The following is a 23,492-nucleotide window of genomic DNA, read 5'->3' as shown; positions in this document are numbered from 1 at the left end:
TGACATTTGAGGAAATTAGGGTTAGGGAAATCACTCAAATCAGCCATACCTGTAGAAGTAGAACCGTAGAGGCGCAGAGCCAGAGGCACGGCTGGACAGTGGTGGTGTGGCGGACGGCGTGGTGGTGGCCGGTGAGAATGCGTCCTGTATGGCTGTATCGTGAAATCAGAGAATGAGAGTGAAAGGCGTGAGAGAGATCACGTGATGAGTGTGTGAGAACTGGTGATAGAAAACAAATAAATTTTCTTTTTTTTTAACCATATAAATTTAAAAAAAAAAACAAAAAAAACCGGTGTGGCCAATGCCACACCTGGCCCCTTAATGGGTCCGCCCCTGATCCAAGGTCAAAAGCTCTTTTGTATTGCAAATCAAAGAACAAACTTATGAATCAAGGAGGAGAGCTGGATTTGCCACGCCAACCATTAGATTTCACACCCCCAATTTTCGGATTTTCAAGTTCCGAATTATTTCGGAATCTTAGATTCCGAAATTAATTCGTGATTTGTAGTGCAAAATACATGTAACACCCCACTTTTGAGTGAAAAAGTGCTTCGGAAACCTTATTTCCGAAATATTTCGGAAACTGAGTTTCTATAAGTGGGGTGACATTTCTAATGAGTGGGGTGTCAAATCTAATGATCGAATCAAGGAGGCTCACCATGCATCATTCCAACATGTAAAGGATTAAAGTAGTAAATAACACACTTGAAATTCCTAGCGCAAGCAAGCTTCAAACCATCAAGGATGACCAGAATGTCCATGCCCATGATATCAGCAGTACCACCTAAATTCGAAGAATCCCATACACCCTTGGCCAAGATGATAGTGAATTAACCTACGATACCCAAGTAGCTACGTACCATCCACATTGAGCTCCATCGTGGGAGAGCTCAGAGCCACCACTTCACCAATCAAACCTCGTCACCCCAACGACTGGTGTGGCAGGAAAAATTGCATGAATGTCATGCATCAACAAGACAATATTGGTAACAACCACCTCTAACTGCAAGCTGATATTCTCAATACAAAACAAATTTCACATTCTCCATACTAAAGAGTATCCAATGCCCTAAGGATTTGAGTCACATAAAATCACCACGAGCCAACCCTAAAAACCAGAGGTCAAGAACGCAGGGGAACCAGAGTCAAAACTCAAACGAATCCACACAGAATGTGCACAAACACAGTCCCTAAGGCAATGCATCATTGTTTCGTCTCCATCACTGCATTTTGCAACTATTGATTCGTCTCCATCACTGCATTTCACAACTATTAAAAATTAAGCAACTTAACCTACTTAAAATTTATTAGGGGACAACAATCACACATTGTCTAAACTAAGGCATACAAAATGCAATTAAGTGTGTGTTTGGAAAATCCAAATGGATCCACGTTTAGGTGTGATCTACATTTAGTAGAAGCAATAAATAACTGCTTTTGGAAAGACAGATTCACATCTAGTGGCACTGAATAATGTTTCTTTCACCTTTCTTGGAGGTGGAAAGTGAAATTCTGGTTCTCGCATAGGACAGATGTCGAACGCGATGTTGGGACAATCGGTTCGACAATTGCACAACAGTACAGAAATTAAGCCACAACGTTTAATACAGTAGAAACAACACAATAGCAACAATAAATCACTAAAAAACACAGAAAATTGTTAACCTAGTTCAGTGTCAAAACACCTACGTCTGGAGGATACCAATCCAGGAGTCAATTCACTATCTTAGTAATAGCTCTCAGGTCATACACGAAAGTCCCTCCTATACCTAAGTTATTCCCCCTTAGTATAGAGCCTCTTCAATGTGTACCACAATTACAACTAGTGAATCTAGCTTAGCCCTTCCCTCTAAGCTACGAGGAAACTTCCTCTAACTCCTAATGATCACTGCCACAGTGACTAATCCTTTACAACAAGAGTAAAGACGATCTCAAGATCAAAAAACTAATGCAACAACTCTCCGCTAATACAAGAACATAAAGCTGCTTATAGAACAACAGAAACACTGTGTGAACTCACGAATATGAAACCCTAATTTCTCCAATCAAAAGGCACACCTAGCAACTAGGTTTAGGTCTTCACAAATAGCAGTTGTTCAGGCCTTGTCTTTAATGGGCTTGAACGAACAAAGGAGTCCACAACAAAACAGAAAGTCAATCTTTTAAAACAGAACCAAATCTTATCAAATAAGAGTTGAAAATAGATTGGAACTTTCAACACTTAAAACCAGATCAAATCTTCTGAAACAGAAACAGATTTGATCACACTTGATATATTCCTTGAGCAGCACACAGAAGCTTTTTCAACAACCCTAACTTGATTACCACGAAATAATCCAACGCTTCACAATTAATCATCCAAGCACACAACAGTTCGCAGGGACATATGTCAGTCGAGATGTTAAGACATCGTGTCCGACATCTTGTCACAGACTCAAAAACATTAGCTAAAATGCAGACAATCATAACAAAGGAACAACAGAAAGAGTTGGAATGAAAAAAGAGTTAGGAAGAAAAGGAAAAGTAAAAGGAAGAAAGTATGAGATGTGATGGTCTAATAAATTGAGACACAAGTTTTGACAGGCTCTATATCATTTGATTTCAGACATTATAAAAACAATGAATAGATTAATAATACTAAAATTCTTATTGTACTAATAAATGAAGGTGCCGCCTAATATGCACCATAAAAAAAATGGTGTAAATTTACATCAACAGATTTTACCAATGCATCACGTTATTAAATATTTTAATGTTTTTTATATAATTTTTTTATCTTAAATTTTATGTTATAATATGGTCCAATTTACAGAAAAGTCCTAGGTTAGGTTTTCAAAGAGGGCTGTCGTGATTTGTGAAGCGTAACGGCGGCGAGGTGAAGTTCGGCGGCGGCGAAGACCAACAGTGGGAGGTCTCTCAAAATTCAGATCTGTTTCTGCAATTGGGTATATACCACTGCCCAATTCCACCATTGACAGGAATATCAATGAAATCAACTTCACCTGAAACCCTCTCCTTCTTTGGACTCACCAACAGCACTGAACGAGGCAGCCATGGGTCTTCTCTTCAAGCAGATCGAGAGTGATAACAATATCGATTCGCTTATCATTAACACTCTTACTCCTCAAACCCATATTCTCCTTCTTCTTAAGATCATCTTCTTCTCCAGTTCACGGCGAAAAAACAGAATAGAGTTCCAAAGAAGGAGAGGTGGAGTGGTGGCGATGATCCTCGCTGTGAAGCGAATCTTGTGTTTCGCTTCCACAGAGCGCCGTCGAATACAGCTCCCCCCCCTCATGATGAGCCTCTCCTTCACCCTCTTCGTGGGCGTGCTCGTCGTCTTGTTCGAATCTGTCAAGGTGTGGTGGTCTCGCCATTGAAGCGAATCGTTGTGCCACTTCCAGCACAGTGGTGGTGGTGACACTCCTCACAATTGTACAGAGGGTAGAGTTGTAATAGTGTATATTCTCTCATTTTCAATAAGTAAATTCCAAAATCTGAAATAACTGGCTTTACTTGCTGCAGCAGGTCAATTTCACTTGTGCAAAATTGAACCACTTACAAACTAGTGCACAATAGGCGGAACCATAAATGAAAGATTGCTTATTGCGTGAACAAAATTAGTTGGTCCGTATACTCATGTGATGTGAGTTCGTTGTGCACAAAATTCAGTTGTCTTTGTCTGGCGGAGTAGCGGGGTTCTGTCGTGCGGAGTCCCGTCCCATCGTTCACTTGGCTGGCTATCACGTTGTTGAGCTAATCCTTTCTTACTCTTACTAGCTAGTAAGTAGCATTTGATTTGACATTTTCTCTTTTCATCACCATAGCCGTCTAGCGTGCTCCAACAATACACATCAATTATCGTTTTCACAAAGAATTGATGTTTTATCAAAGCTCCAAATCATGATTTGATATTCTAAACAAATATCAAATTATCTCATCATTCAAAGAAATAAATAAAATGATAAAAGTTAAAGATAAATAAAGTATATTGAGTGAGTTTTATGTTTTTTAGATAAAAATAAAAGAAATTTAAATATTTTTTATCAGATGAACAGTTAAAAGAATCATTTTGTGAAATTTTGTCTTTGATACAATTAAAAATAGGCTTAAAGGGTCCAAAGGCCCCTGAAATTACAAAGGGAATCAAATCCAGGACCTAGAAAAATTTTGCATCAAATTAGAATTTTTTTTTTAATTCAATTAAGGCCAAAGTGTGCCAGAGCCCAATTTTGTCCTAGTCAGCTTATCCACGTGGCTTTTTAATTTATTTTTAATTAGAAAAATTAATTAAAATTAAAATTTTAATTCCAAGTCAGATATATAAGCAGAAAAAAAAACTTAATAAAATCCTAATCTAAATATAAATCCCTAATCTAAAAAAAATAATTAAAAACCTTATCATCATCATCATCATCATCTATTCATCTTCATCTTCTTCTTCCTCCCACACCGCCATCCTTCACCACCACCAGAGAACCACCATAGCACCACCAACAATCACAGCCGAAAACACTTCCTCATGCAAACACGCAAATAGAAATCAGTGGTGCACCAAACAATACAATGGATTGGAAACATGAGGTGAAGACACCTAAAATACCCAAAATTTCCAAGCCACTATCATCCAACTATGAACACAGGATTGTCAAATTGGTGTTGTTGACTTGGGAAAAGGCAAGAAAAGAAGAATAACAATAAAAAGGAATGGAAAGTTGAAGAACAGGGGATACACCAGGCTGAATTCACGATCCTAACCGTGAAGTTCGTTGCGCCACCGCCTCAATCACAACCAACACCACGAAACCCAAACCCACCCTAGACCCCAGATCCGGTCACCCACACATCAGATTAAAACTCTTACCTTGAAACCCTCTAAACTCCACTCCATTGTCGCAACCAACCTCCCGTTCACCCTCCCTTGGTGTCTCTCAACCCCAATCCCGAAAATGCTCAGATTTCTCCCTCGGAGTCGGAGGCGAGGGCGGTGATCTGAACACAGTGGGGGCCGCCAGCGACCATTAACTGCTCTGTCGCCATGAGTACTTGAATCGCCGAGCACTCCAAGAGAATCACCGTCCATTGATTCTGATCTCACGACTTAGGGTTTTGTTTTGGTGAGGAAGTGAGGAACAACTGAGAGAGAGAGGACCAGAGGAAGAAGAAGCAGATACAGTTAATGTTTCAATGGATCTTGGTTTTTGTTGTATATCATGAAGAAGATTAGGTTTAGGTTTAGGGGAAAGTGTTAGAATAGGGGCTGAAGAAGGGTTGAGGATGAAGCTGAATTGAGGGGAATTACATTAGGAATTTGATATAATTAGTTTAGATTAGGAATTTTATTTAGATTATGATTTTTTTTTCTGCTTATTTAACTTACTTGGAATTAAAAAAAATTAAAAAGCCACGTGGATAAGCTGACTAGGACAAAATTGGGTTCTGGCACACTTTGGCCTTAATTGAATTAAAAAAAAATTTCTAGGGACCCAATTTGATGCAAAATTTTTCTAGGTCCTGGATTTGATTCCCTTTGTAATTTCAGGGGCCTTTGGACCCTTTAAGCCTTAAAAATATTAAGTAAATTTTATACTTCTTAAAAGAAATTAATAGCTAGATGGATATAAATTTAAAAATAATGAATTTTTTTTCCAAATTAATGTTTTAATTTTTATACTATTCTACCAAAGTGTGCTACAACTTGGTGATTCATGAAATGGTCTTAACTGAGGATCAGAAGGAGTGTGGCTGGTCGTGAATTTGAAAGTTACACGCCCGATTTAAGATATCGTTTTAAATATAGCAGATGTGTCATAGTTTTTTTGCTGATGAATGCTCTCATCAGCAATATATGACACCATCTCCCACTTGTAGAAGGTGCAACTTGTATTTGGAGACCATTTTGCATTGTTATGAGATTGTTATTTTTCTACGAAATTCTAGTTCTGCCCAAAGTTTAGTGTTGGCCATGCGTCCAACTATTTGACGAATGGCTCGGCCTAGTTTAAGTCCATGATTCATGAGGATGTGCAAGAAGGTTGCAATCTGCAGTGTTGTTCTTGTAGTCCGTGCTCAACACCTTCTATTATGAGCATCGTCTTCTGTGCGATAACTTTATAATGGCGACGATTACCACTTTGATGCAGCCACGTTGCGTGGCTGGTTGCGACGTCGATCTCCAAAGAAAGGGTCGTCTCATGGACCCTGCCTCCAATTATGATATCACCGTCAATTATAACGGGAGTGTGTCTTGTTCCCTAATGGCTTCGATGGTAGCCTTCGCAACAACATTGGGGAGTGAATCATTGGTTTCATGGGAGTTTGAGGTGAGGATGATATTCTTCACATAGAATTTTGGGCCATCTTTCATCACTTGCGTGTGGCTTTGGATCGAGGCTATAGAAGGATCTTTTGCTACTTGATTCTCTTCAAGTTGTGTCTTTGATCTAGACTCCGACTTTTAGCGGATTGTGCTCCCCATCTCTTGGCTGATCTATAACAACTACTCCCTCCGTTCCAGAAAGTTTGTAGTTTAAGGTTGTGGCACAAAGAGTAAGAAAACAATTATTGATAGTATAATTTGACTAGATTGCCCTTATTTAATTTTACTAGTATGATGTGCAACTATCAAAGTATACTTAGATAGAGAAGAATGTAATTAATAGAGAAGAGTTGTGGTTGGTTAATATGAAAGGTTATAAGTGAGAAAAAATGTATTAAATGAAGGTATATGTGGAAAAAATTAGCAAAAAATGCATTGATTTTCTAAAACAACAAACATTTTGAGATATTGAAAAATGATGCAAAACAACAAACTTTCTGGAACAGAGAGAGTACTTAAATAAGTGCATTCCGTTGGCTGAATGTGCATTATAAATCATGATTTCGAATTTCAATACTTCAAACAGACTTCCTACCTGAAAACTAAATAGACACTTGTCTCAAGGGTTGTGTGCTTTTTTTTTTAATCTTCGTGTACCATAAAAAAAAGTAAAAATACATGACATAATGATATAATATGCTATTATATTAGTTTATACTAAAAATATATTAATTCTAATTTCTTAATCGTTATATAAATTTTAAGAAAAATGATAAATTAAATAGAAAAATAATATTTGATGGGCATCGGTGCATATCATGCTACTAGTACTAGTAGAGTAGGTAGTAGCCCACTTACGTTGAGGGCTATATCATATATTGTAGGCGTTGGAAACAAGCAAGCCGATTTGAAATGAAACCTAACCTACCTAGGCAGCATTTTGCAGCCAAGAAGCCATCTTATCGTTCCAAACTGATTTTTTACGGCGTCCCAGTTCATGCTCGCATTTTGATGCTTCTGATATGATATGGGTAATGTGTTTGACCAGTCTTAAGTGGGTACTATATTGCTCTATGCTTAATTATCACATTTGTTCCCATTAGAGTTTGGGCTCTGTGAATTGTGACAACGTGGAAACGGATGCACCACCAACCAACCATCACAACTTTTCATACTCATCATGCTGCTGCTCTCTGCTTCGTGTGTCCCCTACACAGCAACGCATGGGCATTTTTGTCATTTTAGATGTTCATGGCGGGAATAGTGATGATTAAAAAAGATTGAAATCTTCCGATTTCATTTGGTGCTATTTCTGTTGTGGATATCAATGAAAATATAAAGTTCACATAAATTAAGGAAAACAATTAATTATGTTGATTTTCATAAAAATATTATTTGTTTTCCTATATCGCATTTTAGAATGTATTTTATTTTTCTTCATTTATTGTTTCTGTAAGAGCATTTCTTGGAAAACATCAACTAATGCTCTCTTGAAACTCTAAGTGGACAGATATATAGGAACAAAAAATTTTCTTCAAAGTGGACAGTTAATAAGGAACAGATGGAGTATTTGACAAGAGTGTTGACCTTTACTAATCTGATGAAGACATGCGAAGAAAATATCTAATACATTCCCTTCAACGAGGCTCCATGTTGCATACAAGTAGGGGTGTTCGCGGATTAGATCCGATCTCATCGGTTTTATGATTTTGTCATCCAATGAATTTTTTACTAAATTCAAATCCGAACCAATCCGATCCAATCTATAGCGGTTTGGATTGGATTGGATTGTTCGGTTTTTGTTTCACTTTTTTGTATGTGTTGTATAAATTTAAAAAATATATAATATATGATAAATACAACGATACATAATTTATAACATTCATAAATTATAACATAGTCAACATATTTTTAAATTATGATTATAATTGTTTACTTTGATGCATGTATATAGTTCAAATAATTACTTGAACTGTTTTTATTAAAACGTAATTTTATAAATAAGCATGTGTGATATAATCAATATATATACAATAAATATGTACTATGTAAGTGTAAATGGAATGATATATGTATAACTAAAATTATACATATTTGTGAATGTTCGGTTTGGATTGGATTGGTTCGGTTTTGGAAATCAAATCCAAAATCCGATCCGATCCAATAAATAATTTCGGTTTTTTCAATTTTCAGTCCGTTCGGTTTTCGGTTTGATTGGATTTCGGTTTTTTTGGATCGGTTTGTCGGTTTTGTTTGGATTGGTTCGGTTATGAACACCCCTACATACAAGGCCCATCAAGCCCAATACAAGTCAATCATTGATCTTATAGGCCCATCAAGTCCAATTAAGCTTCATCATTTTGACCTCGAGGGTCATAAAGGTTGATGATACCTCTAATTTGATCTCCAATGTCCATCAAGCCTAATTAGGCTTAATGTTGAGTCTATACCCTAATGATACATCATGTTGATCTTAAAGACCTATCCAATCTTACCGGCCTTCATGGTGATCTTTAAAGTCTGACATAATAAGGTCTCATCATGTTAATCTTAATGGCCTATTAGAACCAATGAGGCTTCGTGTCGCCTACAAGGCCCATCAGGTCCAATAGTTCTCAATAGTTGATTTTTTTTTCTTTCTAATATTTTTTTTATTGTAAATAACATAAATAACCTACTCATTTTCTCACCAACTTTTGTCTACTTATTTTCTCTCATCTCACAAACAAAGCATTGCAATAGTGGAGAGAGGGGAGTTTTGTGGCCTAGTAGGCTCCTAGCCTAGGACCTTGTAGGCTCATCACGTGCCCAAAAATAATCCCCTAAATCCAAATAATCCATGGATTCTTGGTGCTAATTAAGTCACACTCTCAATTGCACTATGGAAGCCCTGGTGGATAGTGTGATGTGACTTAGTATACTAGTTTTGTTGTTTTGGTTAGCGAGCTCAACTTTGTATTCACTTTATATAGGATACGTGCAATCATTTCTATCATGCGAGGTAAATCAGCTGAAAAGCAACCTAGCTCAAGTTAATTAATGAAAGACAACCTAGTCTAATAAAAAGACACCATTGATTAAATATTGAACTGAGAAGTATTTAAAGCATGATCTTGTTGATCTGATTTTCCGTGTCTTTTATTATAAAAGAAAACAATTTGTTTGTTGAATAATGAAGCAGCCTGCAAAAGGCTGAGGGCAGTTTTGGGGCATCAAAGAGAGAACGTGCCTATGCACAGTTGGGGCCTCTGCATAGATTCCCCTTCATCCAATCCCTTTCATCTTATCATATGCAATGCTGCATCCTTTTCTTCTCTCTCTTTCTGAAAGAAGTGGGGTTCAGTGCACAAAAAAGGATGAAAAAGGAAGGGTGCTGTTGCCAAAATGCTAACGGCTAAGAAAAGGTGGTGTTGGTATTTCAGATGAGAAGAGCAGACAAAAATAACAATATTCTTTTTTTACTTTATAGAAAGTCTAAAGAGTTTAAAGAATTGTAATATGATTAAATTAGTCACTTAACTCTTCCTTTACTTTTCAACAACTTTTAGGCATAAAATTTTAGGTAAGATATTGCTGAACTTGGAAAATGGCTGAATGAATGCTTGATTTAACACTTATATAATTGAAGGTTATCCCGTATTTTAAGATAAAAAATTTGAAATTTATGTAAGAGAAATACGCCTCACATTTACATTTCACTTTCTTTTTATTACTTTTTTTTTTATGTAATATAAAATTGATGTAGGTTCTATCGAATTGGGAGCAAACCTCTAATAATTGAATGTACTCTACATAGATTTTGATCAGGCGTGAAAATAGATTAGGCTTAACCTTTTAAATAGGTTAGGCTTGAACTTTTAAAAAGGTTGATGAAATCTCTAATAATTGAGTGTACTCTACATAAGTTGCGCAGTCCAATCTGACTAGCATTCTAATTTCGAAACCCAAGCTTAGTATGTGGCCTATCATATGCCAAAATTTTAAGGTCTGACTTGACCTCTTAAATGATTTAATCTGGCATTTTAGACGGTATGAATTTCCCTACTTGTATTTTTACAATCCTATTTAATAAAAAATGCATTTTAAGATGCCAATAAGAAAGTGGTTAATAGACATTTCTACGTACCGTTGAAAAAATGTAATATTATGTAAATAAATCATAATTAATTAAAATAATATATTTTATTTATATTAATAATAAAAATAATATTATATAACTAGGTAAGCCTATCAGCCCAGTCATTTTAGTTAATTAGGTTTTTTGAAAAGCTTAAACTTTTTTCATAAACTGAGCATGCCAAATCTATCAGGCCAAACATTCTTCTGTTTATACATGGATGCATCATTTTTAGTTAATTAAACTTTTTTAAAAAATTAGATCTAGCCTTTTTAATAAACAAGTCAGACCACACCTTTGACGGTTCAGGCTGCGGGCCCAAACCAGGTCGTCTGACCTTAATTTCAACGGTAAAAGAATGTGAAAGTTAGTGTTAATAGCACTATCTTTTGTGTAAAAGAGAAATGAATCAAATGATAATAGAAGGTGAAAAAATGTTCTCTTCTGATGCAAATCTAAAAGGAGCAAACATGCCCTAAAAATGAAGGAAATTCTTCTAATAATTAATAGAAAATCTGTCTTATGTTACATTTATTTGGTATCTAAAACACTTTTACAAGTCAATAATACCACAAACGTCATGAGATACAATACAAGAGAATCCTGATTGCGTACTATGTGTGGGGACATCTGAACTTTCAGAGATCACGTCACAGTATCTACATGAGCTGGTCTGGGAAGGAAAATTTATTGGTGTTATGTTAGAGTATGTCATAAACTGCAATGGGTAATTGGGTCTCTTTGGAATTTAGCACTGCATGGAAAACAACTTTTTACGGTTTCCTTGTAGCTATACAGTAATACAGAGGGTGTAACATACTCTTACCTTTTCTTCTTTCTCCAGTTGTAAAAAACGACAACAGAAAGATTTAGGCCAGTTTGTTGTTCAGGACAGGTAATGAGATTAGGTAATGCCTGGGAAAATTTTGCATGTGTCACCAAATCGTTTGAATCTTTTGCGTTTATATGTAAACATGCACGCCTTCATATGTAACGAGACTATATTATCACCATCTAGAAGGGGGTGGTGAACAAGAGTTCAATGAAATTGGGTTTGCACTTGGGCATTGTTATTAATACCGGGTCAGGCTCAATGAACATCACAACCATTAATAGAATTATTTTATTTACTTTATCAAAGTAGGTAATCTTATGATACTTACTTTATCCTATAAAGTTTTGTTTTTATGTAAAGTGAGTAGAGCCAAATCCATTAGTACCACCCCCACACATTTTAATATCAACCCTTTGTGTGCATACTGCATTTTAAAGTGAGATATAGTACATTTTTTCCATACAGCACATTTGAAGTGTGGTATATGCATTTTCTATTTTTTTCATACGCACTTTAGAGTGTGGTATGCATTTTTTCCACATAATTCAATGCATGTGTAGGGATGACATTGATGACAATGCACTTTGCACATTTTATTTCAGAAGTTAAATGGGCCTATTTACTAGGCATTCTACTTTAGATGGGGCACCTGCTAAGTAATCTCCCTTGCAATGGGTTCTAGTTTTCCTCCTTTTCTTACCGTTTTGTAGCTGTATCATTGTAGGATGGATATCTGGATATGTATAATGTATTTAAAGAATAAATTTGAAATAAAATCACTAGTAGATACAGTCAAAAGTTACAGAATTCACAATTACTTTACTCAAATTCTATCATTCTAAACATGTTTTAAAATTTACAATTGATTTCTTAATAAGATATCTTTTCCTAGGTTTAGGCTTTGTTTGCAAGTAAGTTTTGAAGGGGAGGGAAGGAGAATAGAAGACTCATGAGAAGCTCTCCCATTGTTTGAGAATTTTTTTAAGGGGGAAAACTTTGGGGAATTTTTTAAAACCCTCTAAAATCTCCGCAAGACACTCTTTCAGTTGTTTTGTGACGTTCCCCTAAATTGGAGGTTTTTGAAATTTTTTGAACTTTCAAACAAAGGAAGGGCTTACCGTCCCTTCACAGTTCCCCTCCCCTTCTCTTCCCTTCCCTTCCCCTCAAGTCTTCCCCTTCCCTCATTCAAAAATTCCCAAACAAAGCCTTAAAAAGCAATGTGAGCTGTAATCAAGAGTAAGTTAAATGCAGCCTTAACAAGATACCAATTTTGAAGTCCTTATCTAACACCATCTATCTAATTGAATGTTTGGAAACTCGTTCAAAACCACGGTGAGACTTTAAACATAGTGAATAGAAGCAACTTCCTTTAACTTCTACTCTTGCCTACCGTGATTTTGGCTTCACCATAGTTTTTAAACAAGTTTACAAACATGCACTAAGTATATGCCTAACAAGGACTCAATTTAAGGGTGCTTTGAATAGTACACATGGAAAGAATGGAAGTTGATTAAGTGCATGTTCGGATGCAGTGACGCAAAATCACGGTGGACAAAAACAACTTTCCTTAGATTTAGTGGGCTGTTCACCTTGATTTTGGTCTGACCGTGATTTATACACCATGTATCTACACATGACTAAGCTCATGACAATTCACCGAGAACCTTCAGTCGTCGTTTTCTCTGCAAAATTATACACAAAGCAGTTCCCCAATAAGAAAAATGAAAGGGTTGAAGAATGCAAAATATTAGATCAAACAACTGAAACTGACCATAATTTCATTTAAGATAAAGATTCAAGCCACATATCATTGCTACACAAACTTATATGTACTTTGACACTATACATTCTCATTCCACACAGGATCACTACACATCTGCTTCTTAAAATGAATATCTAATGCAACTATGCAATACTTGTCTTTCCTGTCATCTACAAAGGAATAGCATTCATTTTGGTGAGTTATATGTATTCTAATCAGACTGCCACATGTCTGGACTTCTGATCAATTTGCCAAGTAGTCAACCCTAACCAGGGACAGTACCCAAGTCCTTTGTCTGTAGGCATTAATAATTAATAGGGCTGTCAAAATCTTCAGGGGCTCTGGCAGGAGATTTGACTTCATTATTAATAGGGCTGTCAAAATCTTTAGGGGCTCTAGCAGCAGATTTGACTCTGTTAGGTTCAGGATTTGGGAACTTCACAAAATGAATTTTGCCATAGACACTTGGCATAACATTTGGCATTATTGAGCCAAACTTTATTAACCTCCTTCCTAAGTTTAAAATAATAACTTTTTAACCATTGCAATGGGCAAAAAATTCTACTTGTGTCTAAATGAGATTTATATAAATACTATCCAAATATGTCAAAAAAAATTCTCTAATAAATATTTCTAAATATAAAATAATTCATCAAAAATCACTTTTAACAAACAGTTTTGCAAAATCAAGTGTGCAAACTATGAAGTGGTGCTTCTAGGCTTCCAGATCAGATTACAATAAGGACAAGGTGATGATTGATCTGCAGTATGCTAGAGTAATTGATCCCAGGGTTCTCATGGCAAGTGCATGCCAAAATCACAATGAACCCTTCAAGAGTTACTTTTTCTCTCATAAAAACTACTGTAAGTAACTTCTCCTAAAATCACTTTTTTCCCAAATTCTAAATCCTAACTCTAACAGGTTTATAAATACACTATTCAAGAGTTTTCCATAAGGATATGAATCTCAATTGTAGAGTAACTAGCAAAATTGTCAAGGAACTTTATACAAAAGGAAAGCAGGTCATGGGTTGGCTAATGAGAAAAGTTGTCAGGGATTTTTTTTGAATATATGAGATGTGTCCAGTAGCACTAATTTTGTCCGGTTTTCACCTGGTCCGACCGGTTTTCAGCTGGTCCGACCGGTTCTTGACCAACTCTCATCAATTTTGAGATCCACCGATATTTTCCTTCAAATAAACTGGTCACTTAACCAGTTTCCAGTTCAACCGGTCAGGCCAGCGGATCCTGTTTGATTTTCAAAACAATCAATCTTTCAAATTTTTTTAATTTTCACTAATTTTCTATATTTTTCATTTTTTTAAAATTACATTATATCCCTAATTCATCATAAACTCCAAATTATTTGATTAGAAAATTAAAATTTAAGAAGCTTTGGTACAAAGAACCAGACTTGCTTAATTTTAAGTATAGGGACTTAATTATCTACAAAAAAACTATGAAAACCATAATCATACATGGTTTAAACTAGAGGGACAAAAGTGCAGTTAGCTCATTCAAGTAATCAGCTCATGCCATAGTTTTAGATTTTGCCCTAATGAAATATGTAAAACAGTAAAAGTGAAAAGTAAGTTTTAATCTGGAAGGCCAGAACCTTATAGGAATAGATCATTCGCAAAACAGGTCATCAAGTTTATTACTGTGAATTTTACAATGTAATAAAACTATATAGTGGCTAAAGAGAGAGCATATAAGTGGGGGGAAATACAATAAAAAAAATTACAATCCTAGTGGTCGGTCAGTAATAGAATATAATTACAACATTAAGCCTCTGGAGAAACGTGTGTACCATGGGTGGTGCCAAGAGACAGCATGCGGTCTATATTATCAATCCGCCCTTGTATGGATTTTAAAACTGAATTTAGCGATGAAACTCTTTTCCTGACACTAGAAATCTTGGCAGCATGCTGCATTATGAATGGCAAAGGTGCATCTTCAAGTAACTGATCAAGTTCTGCCAAAATAAATGATATATTTCAGGTCAGCCAATGATACATGACGCACAGACACATACACGCCTCTTACAAATGGACCTAAAGGCCGAAATTAGAAATTGCAGCACCCTAGAGTAACTCCTATAGCAAGTTAAAGCAAAAGGAACCCAAATTATAATTCTACAGCAGCATGTTTGACATGCCAATTACGACCCCATGAAGAGCAGATTGCCAGATAGCAAGGTGTTTATCATCATACAGACAAGAGTGAAGTGTTTTTTTCGTCTGTGTAATTTCGTATTGGGTTTATGAAGCACCAAAGTTTTTCCCCCAGCATTCACTCTTCACAGTAAAACACTAACTGCTGGAGGCTTAAAAATGCATCATAAAAAATTTGCTACAACAACTAATTCAGGAACGAAAATTTGCAGAAACGTCACAAATGAAGTTGGTTTATGAAAACCAGGCTGCTCTACACATTGCCTACAATTCAGTCTTTCATGAGAGAACCAAAGATGTAGAAGTGAATTCCCATTTTTATAACGACAAAGGTGCTTTTTGGGTGTCTTGTCATACTTGCATCAATACAAAAGATCAAGTAGCTGACATAATCAAGTCCCTTAGGGGTCCCCAAATTGAATTCATATATACTAAGCTGGGTGTATGTAATCTACAGTAATACACGCTCCAGCTTGGGGGAGTGTTGACGTATACTAGTTTAATTTGTGTAGTTGGTCCTTCAGGTAGTATGCTGAGTGTTAATACATAGTAAGGTAGTTGGGCCTCTAGCCTCATTTGTATGTCGTGTGTGTGTGTGTGCCATGTAATATTTTTTTGTTCCTTCCCTCTTTTCAATCCATATGAGGTAACATGGGGTTCCAGTCTATTCTAAGTGATCTAAATCCCCTATTTGTTAGTATCTTTTGGCAGGTTTGCGGGGGAGTCATTCATACTCCAAGTGTTTGAAGACGTCTTCTTACCATCCAGAGACTCATGGGCAAACCATAGTAGGATGTTTTGCTTCTGAAATACCTAAGAATTGACCCGGGATTGGTTACCTTGGGCAGAATTTTAGTATAATACCACATTTCATGTCATCACTAGCACGAACCCATTTGAAGTGGTCAATGGAAGAAAACCACCAATAATGTTGAAGCTTATTTATGAGTTGGAGAAATATGACAATTAACTCATACTTCAAGGGTGCATCCAATATTCCATGTGTCGCAAAAAAAAAGCTACTGGGATAATACAACTAAGGCAGAATTATGAGATGAAAAATAAGTTGAATTTGATGAGACCATAGAACACGAGACACTTTTGGTTAGTGGGGAAAATGTGAATGAGCAGTATTTAGTGCGATGGAATGCTGCTGGGGAGGATGGACTGAATTTGCATAGCCAGTTTCCTCATCACAGCCTCGGGGAAAAAGCTGTTCTACAGAGGCATGAAGTGATAAAGCACTGGACTAGTTATTGGGCTAAAACCATGGAAAGCCCAAGATCTGAAAACTCTAAACTCATAAGAAAAAGAGAAGAGGACGGGGAGAGAATTAGTTAGGCTACATTTGTTTTTCAGTTCAATTCAACCGGATGCCAATGGAGCCTCTTGGCTCCATTCACGTATTGCACATTAGAATGTCCAATTTGACTTTCCTATGCATCAAGCTAATTGTGGAACATAAAATCTAACAGGCAGTTAGTAGTTGCGCTACTGATTTGGCAGCATAGGAGGAATCGTGTGAAGTCTGTTAGCCATTCTAAGTTTGTTTTAGGCAGAGAAAATACCTTTCTCTGAGGAGCACAGCTCTGGTTTTCCATTATAAGAGCTTAGGCTCTCCTTTATTGTTTCTGAATAATAACTTTACATTGTACACCAATTCTTATTCCCGGTGCTTCATCATACTCACTTGTTTCAACTCCTACCATTGAAAAGACCATCATTGATAGCCAACCATCCAGGGACGGACCTAAGTGTCCTAGAAATTGGGCGATCGGAGGATATACCTGCGTAAGGCCAGTGGAGTATGCTCCTTTTGTTTGGTCTGAGACTCTGGCATCCAAAAATCACATTTATTCTCGAGTTATCCAAGTCGCACTTGACCCACTTAAGTGGGCATAACTCTTTTAATGCCTATTCCTCAAATTCACAAGACTCAAACCTATGACCTTACTTATAGGTACCAAATTTTTTCCCTCTTGGACCGAAAGGCAAGGGGTTTGGACTATGCTCCTTAACAGCAGGTTGAACAGAATAATGCTTAGGCAATGTAGTTCCAACCTTACTAGTTACTACTTACATCACAAGCTTATAGAGTAGCACACATGCATATTCATTTGAGGCTGGGCTCATTTTAAGGTCCAAAAACCTTTTTAGGGAGCTTCAAGAATCAAGAAAAGAGCTTTTTTTAGCACAAAAAAAAGGCATGATTCTCCCTAGGAAAAGAAAAACTATTACCAAACATGCACAAAGTCTATGTCCAGAACCCAACCCTGTCAAATTACATAAACCATACAATAGCTTACTCTTAAAAACCAAACATGATAATACTGGCATATGCCATAGTAAATTCCTCCAATATAATAATAATAATAATGAAAAGCTATTTGCAACACTAACATATAAATTGGGGCATTAGTTTTGGCACCGGCTATGTTTGGCATGTCATTTCAGCTAGCTTACCATCCTCACACATTCTCTCACCACCCAAATTTACGGCACTTATGTGTGCGGTAACGAGTTACATGCCGCACTTATGTTTACGGAATACAAACCATACCTTCCGCAATCATGTTTGCAGAAAATGCAAAATTGGGGACAGTCTAAGAATGTAAAAGTGTGGTGCCAAAATTAATGCCCTATAAATTGAGTCTAATTTGGGATTATGATCATATAATCAGGTAGTTAAAATTTCTCAAAATCAAATAACACATTGCTAATCTTAAAATTGAAGCATACCGATGTAAAATCAGTAGAAAATTAAACAAATTGAGTAGTGGTAAGTAAAAGAGACCTCCAGTGAGACGATCAATGGAGGAAGAGAGGTGGTGCTGGCTGTTGAGAGTGTGTTGAGCTCTGGAATCGAAGTCGCTGATGATAGTGGAGAGCATCGAGGACAATCCTTTCGCTAATACGTCGGCGCTCTTCGCGAGGTGGTCACCGGCGGTGTCGGCGTCGGAGGCGTTCTCGCCGGAGTTGGAACTCGAAGGTTCGGTTTGAACGACGGCGATGTGGCTTTCCTCCGGTGGAACGGAGGGAGTGGCTGAGTCTGCTTCCATTGTCGTTCGATTCGGTTCGGGTGGTTTCTTCCACGTGCCCGAGAAGTGTACTGGGAGGGCACGCAAGTGAAAGTTACACACGCCGTTTTTGTTAAGTTAATTTTTTGACCAAGTCTATTTGTACCATCCCTTTACTATCCACACCATCCTTTTTTTTTAATCCCAAAAAATACCCCCAACATAGAAAACATACAAAGTAGCAAAAAAGAAAATACTCTCCCAACCTCACCTTCTTCTTCCTTCTTCCTCTTCCACTCTCACCTTCCCCATCCCTATTTCATCTTCTAAATCAACACAACAAACACTTTAATCGAAATATTTGAAGCTTCAAATCAGTGTAGAAGATAAGTAGATGAGATCAAGAGAAGAATAGAAGTTCAAAATAGGTGTGATTTTGAGATTTTTACTGTTTTTTCGCGTAAATCTGGGTAGAATATATGAGTTTTGGTTCGTTCCGCCATTTAAACTGCGAACGTTTTATTGGTACCGCTATCTTAGTAGCGGTAGCTTCCGCTATCTTAATAGCGGCAGCTTCCGCTATCTTAGTAGGTTTTTTTTTTTTATGAATCAGTAGCGGTAGCTTCCGCTATCTTAGTACGTTTTTTTTATGAATTTAATCAGTAGTGGTAGCTTCCGCTATCTTAGTAGATTTTTCTTTTATGAATTTAATCATTTTTTTTAAATTGGGGTATAATTGTATTTTTGCTCAAAAGGGGATGGTGTGGATAGTAAAAGGGGATGGTACAAATAGTCTTGACCTAATTTTTTTGTTTTTGTTTTTAAGGAATTTTTTTGTTAAACACAAAAGAATATAATTATTTTTCTTTCAAATTAATACATTGGAAAAATAAATTGCTCATTCTAGGGATTGATCTTGGACCTCCCTACCCCAAATCATATGTGTCCTACCTCTTACCACTTAAACCATCATTTAGGGCCAAAATATCTTTTATAGGTTTAAAAATATTAATTTTTGTAACATTTTTTTTTTCTGAAACAAAACTTTATTGAAAACTGAAGGCAAATAGCTCTTTGCCCCTAAGGTAATTACATAGGATCACACAAACCCATAAAACATCATGTCTACCGCATCCCATATTAGCCAATTCAATTCATCAGCCTCTACATAGTGAGGAAGAATATAGGACAATGTCCTCTCTATAGTGGTGCTGAACTTGGTGCTTCTCTAGCTTTTGAGAGCCTTCTTTTTGTGCAGTTTGTATAGGTTTTTTTGGTTCATGGGCGTAGGTGTTGATTGATGGACTTTTGTTTTATATTCCATGTTGTTTTGGCCTCTTTTTGTCGGTTGCTTCCTCGTCTTGCCACTTGATTGAGTTTCTTTGGTGTTCGTGATAATATATAATATAATCTTTTTATTTAAAAAAATATACAATGAGATGCATTTCTATCTTAATATATAATGGTTATTGGAGGCTTTGAAGTTACTATGATATGAAATTAAAAGTCTCGCGTGTTGTTAGCTTAGGAAATTTTAACATCCCTGCACAGGTCCAGGTCCAGGTCCTATATGCGAAACCAAGTTTTGAAACTAGTGAGTAACTAAGGATGTTTTTGGAACGAGTCATATTATCTTTCACCCGACACTAATTGGGCCACAAAGTCGCACCAAAAAAAATGACCCCTCCTGATGACCCGACCCAGATGAGGATAGGGTTCCGCATTTTAAGAAACGCAGCAATATAAATACCCTAACGAGGGTTTTTCCAACTCCGCCCATTCAGTTTACCTTGTGCTGAAAATTGCCGTCGTTCGCTGAGAGAAGCTTGAGAGCGTTCATCATCCACCATGAGAGCGAAGGTAAATCCTATCTTATTTCTTCGATTATTCCCATTTCTTCTCATTTCAGCCTCTGTTTTCTTTTCTTCTTTTTAAATTGTTGTTTTGTTTATTTGATTTGATAATGCTTTTAGTGTTTTCTAGGATTATATCAGAATTGTAATTTGGTTTATGTTATCGTGAATGATTCCCTGCGTTTTTTGTTGTTTCATATGAAATCTTTAATGGTTCTTAGGAATTAGGATGATTCACTCTATTATTTAATGGTTGATTTGGAATTTTTGTTTTTTAAAATTAAATTTGGTATGATTGGTTACAGGAATGGCTCTGGTATGATTGTTATCATTTGTCGCCTCGGTTATCAATTTGAAATTAATTAGATGTGATTGATTCTTGTTCCACAAATTGCTAATGCTGTTTGCTAAGACCCCTTATGCTACCGCTTCTCGATACTTGTCTTACAACCCAAAATACAAGAATGTAGTGTAGCAGCCCCATTAATATGCTTTCGGAAGTGCTTGATTTCATGAGGATCAAATTTTGGTTCATTTTAGGGACGGATTCCTTCATTTAAAAATTTTTGCTTTCATGGAGTTTTTAATAAATTTTGATAGGATTCACCGATTTCTTTTAAGTGAAGAGAGAGATGGATGAAAAAATTTCACAAGACAGTTGATATGGAATTTCAAAATGAGAGGAAGGTTCAATTGTTCTTGAATTTCAAGGCGAATGGCCAAACTGCCTGATTCCGTAGGGAGCTGTTGAGAGTAGTAGAGAACTGGTGCTGCATTTGTGTTGAGTAAAATTGTCCATGTGTTACTGTAGGGATAGTTTCCCATAAGCTAAGGCGGTAGATAACCTTTGCTGCCAATTTCTATTATTTAGGCGAACCATAGTATTAGTCAGCTTCTAGAGGCCAATATACATGTTTCATCAGCAGTATGTAAAATGTTTCATGTCATGCTTAACATATGTGATGGATGTTATGTACTTTGCCTATTACGGTTGTTGTCATGAGCTTCTATTTTGACTTTTTTCTTGTTAGTCTAACTCAATGATATTCTGTTTCAGTGGAAGAAGAAGCGCATGAGGAGGTTGAAGAGGAAGCGCCGAAAGATGAGACAGAGATCTAAGTAGGCTGATGGACAGGAGATGATATGCGTTTCCATCCTGATTTGATAATGGCTTCATGACATGTTAGACAGTTATGACTCATGATCTTGAGGTCTGGCCAGGGGGGGAGGCCTCTCTCTGGACTTAGTTTAGTAGTAATTTTCTAAGACTTTTGTCAGCGGCGGTTAGTTGTTTTGTTGAACTTTTTATATGGTGTTTGTACTTTGTACTGGTTGGCTTATACTTATATGTGCCAATGGCTTATGTTAAGACTTGTATGAAATTGGTTCCTTTTATATGGGAGAAATTTAGCATACACAAATAGAAGCTTGTGTAAGGTTACACAAGTGCCTTTTGACCTATGATAGCAGGTTTAGCAGGTTTTTAAAAAAAAATCAAAAATATATTTAATAATCACAATATTTAATGTACTAATTTTATTTAGGCTTAAATACTCTAGAGGTCCCTGAAATTGTATGGAGTATGAAAATAAGTCCCTGAATTTTATTTTTCCGATTCCGAATCCCTGAAATTTTTTTTTTAATCAGAATAGGTCCCTACTCGTGTTACCAGCTTATGTGGCTCAATTTTTGCTGAGTCATCATGTCCACGTGGCTTTTTATATTTATTTTTATTTCCACGTGGCTTTTATGATTTTCAAGTCATATTTTTTTTTTCTTTAAATTTTCTATTTTTCATATCAACATTATTAACACTGATAACCAGTTTTAGAGACAGAGGCTACAATGTTGAAACCCATAATCTATAAACTCAGATATGAATAATCTCTACTTCCGAAAACACATTTTGATCTGGTTGGCTTTGAACATAAGATGCAACTCTACATATCATTAAAATCTCCATCTCTTCCATCTCACAAAACTCTTCTCCATCTTCACACTATTAATTCCAAAACATGCTCACACTAGAGCATTCAGAACCTTGTTCCCTCTCCGTCAACCTCTGCCTTCCGTGTCGTCTCTTTCTCCCCCATCAAACCCAGATCTGCAGAGGAAGGCCAACCACTAACACAACCACCAGATCTGCATTCCTTCTTCTTTTCCCATCGTCTTTTCCCATCGAGCAGATCTGTGCTTCCTTCTCCTTTTGCCAGCGGCGCCGCCCACAAATGAAATAAACAAACTACTGCAAAAATCATTGAGCTTCTTCTTACCTTACCTTCCCAAATAGAGAATCAAGTAAAGTAGAGTTTTTTATCCTCAATTAACTTCAGAGTTTCAGTCAAATTTTGTTGATTTGTTCTTCTTTTAGAAAGTCATCGCTTTTCTGGGTTTGTGTTTCGTTTGAGCATCTGGGTTGGTGAGAAATTGCTGCATTGGAGATGAAATGTGTGCTTTCATTATCGAGTACTTAGTCCTTCTTTGATTTCAAGTACCCCCACATGATTTCGTTGAAGCATTTAGTTCTTATTCTAGACACAATTCCTCCAATACTTCTGTAACCATTGTGATATATGTGGCTAATGTCACTTAATTTTGTTTGTTCCTGCATGCGTATGATATGTATTGTTGCATAATGATCTGTATTGTTACACACCTCTGGTGCTGCGTTTTTCTCTCCCTCACTCTGTGTTCTATCTTTTTCCACAAATCTAGGGTTCAAATTGAGGCTTAATTGGGGTTGAGATGAGTTAATTAGGGCTTAATTGTGGCTGAGATGATTTAATTAGGTATTATTATTGATTTTCAATTAATTTTTTAGTATTTAATAAGTTGTGGAATTAAAAAAAATGACTAGGATATATAAAAAGCCACGTGGACATTATGACTCAGCAAAAATTGAGCCACGTAAGCTGATAACACGAGTAGGGACCTATTCTGATTAAAAAACATTTTCCAGGGATTCGGAATCGGAAAAAAAATTTTCAGGGACTTATTTTCATACTCCATACAATTTCAGGGACCTCCAGAGTATTTAAGCCTTTTATTTATCATCATCTTCTTCTTGAATTTCCAGAAAGATCCAGACATCCTTTTCTCCACCGCCATCCCCTCCTTCGCCACCGCGCCGGCGAAATCACCGGAGAAGAGAAAACATAGATATGGGTTTCTCTTTCGTTTCTCCTTCTACAGCCCAGAAATCATACAAAACCCACAAACCCAGAACCCACCCCCCATCCAAGCCTCAACCCCAAAACTTTCAAACCCAGAACCCACCCCCTTCATCCCTGCAGATCTGGTTGTTCCATCTCCGATTTTCAGAGAAACAGAATTCATCTTGGTTATGCTCTGGTGCACAAACACAGAGAGATGAGAATCAGTGGTCCAACAAGAAGCCAACCATCACCTATCGTGA

General features: G+C 36.7%; 1 protein-coding gene and 1 long non-coding RNA gene across 2 annotated transcripts; one reads left to right on the top strand and one right to left on the bottom strand.

Moving 5' to 3' along the window:
* Nucleotides 1-12,009: 12,009 nt before the first annotated feature.
* LOC130748909 (uncharacterized) lies at nucleotides 12,010-18,359 on the bottom strand. The gene is made up of 3 exons (XM_057602158.1): nucleotides 18,002-18,359; nucleotides 14,844-15,008; nucleotides 12,010-12,953 (listed from the first exon to the last, which is right to left on the bottom strand). The coding sequence occupies exons 1-3, from the start codon at nucleotides 18,264-18,266 to the stop codon at nucleotides 12,925-12,927; spliced, it is 459 nt and encodes a 152-aa protein (XP_057458141.1). The 5' UTR covers nucleotides 18,267-18,359; the 3' UTR covers nucleotides 12,010-12,924.
* Nucleotides 18,360-19,732: 1,373 nt separating this feature from the next.
* Nucleotides 19,733-21,474, top strand: LOC130749428 (uncharacterized). Its single transcript, XR_009022919.1, has 2 exons — nucleotides 19,733-20,084; nucleotides 21,135-21,474. It is a non-coding gene; the product is annotated as an uncharacterized LOC130749428 (long non-coding RNA).
* The last annotated feature ends 2,018 nt before the right edge of the window (nucleotides 21,475-23,492 follow it).

Source organism: Lotus japonicus, chromosome 3 (genome assembly GCF_012489685.1).
Source record: "Lotus japonicus ecotype B-129 chromosome 3, LjGifu_v1.2".
In the NCBI taxonomy this organism is placed as follows: Eukaryota; Viridiplantae; Streptophyta; class Magnoliopsida; order Fabales; family Fabaceae; genus Lotus; species Lotus japonicus.
The sequence above is the reverse complement of the archived record's forward strand: the minus strand, read 5'-3'. Positions and strand labels throughout refer to the sequence as shown.

What these genes read in the sequence shown, in the direction of transcription:
- LOC130748909 (XM_057602158.1), bottom strand. Translation starts at nt 18,266, where the DNA reads ATGGAAGCAGACTCAGCCACTCCCTCCGTTCCACCGGAGGAAAGCCAC. An exon ending in CATTGATCGTCTCACTGGAG is followed by an intron (nt 15,009 to 18,001) that starts GTCTCTTTTACT and finishes TTATTTTGGCAG; the next exon opens with AACTTGATCAGTTACTTGAA. An exon ending in GTCTCTTGGCACCACCCATG is followed by an intron (nt 12,954 to 14,843) that starts GTACACACGTTT and finishes ATAATTTTGCAG; the next exon opens with AGAAAACGACGACTGAAGGT.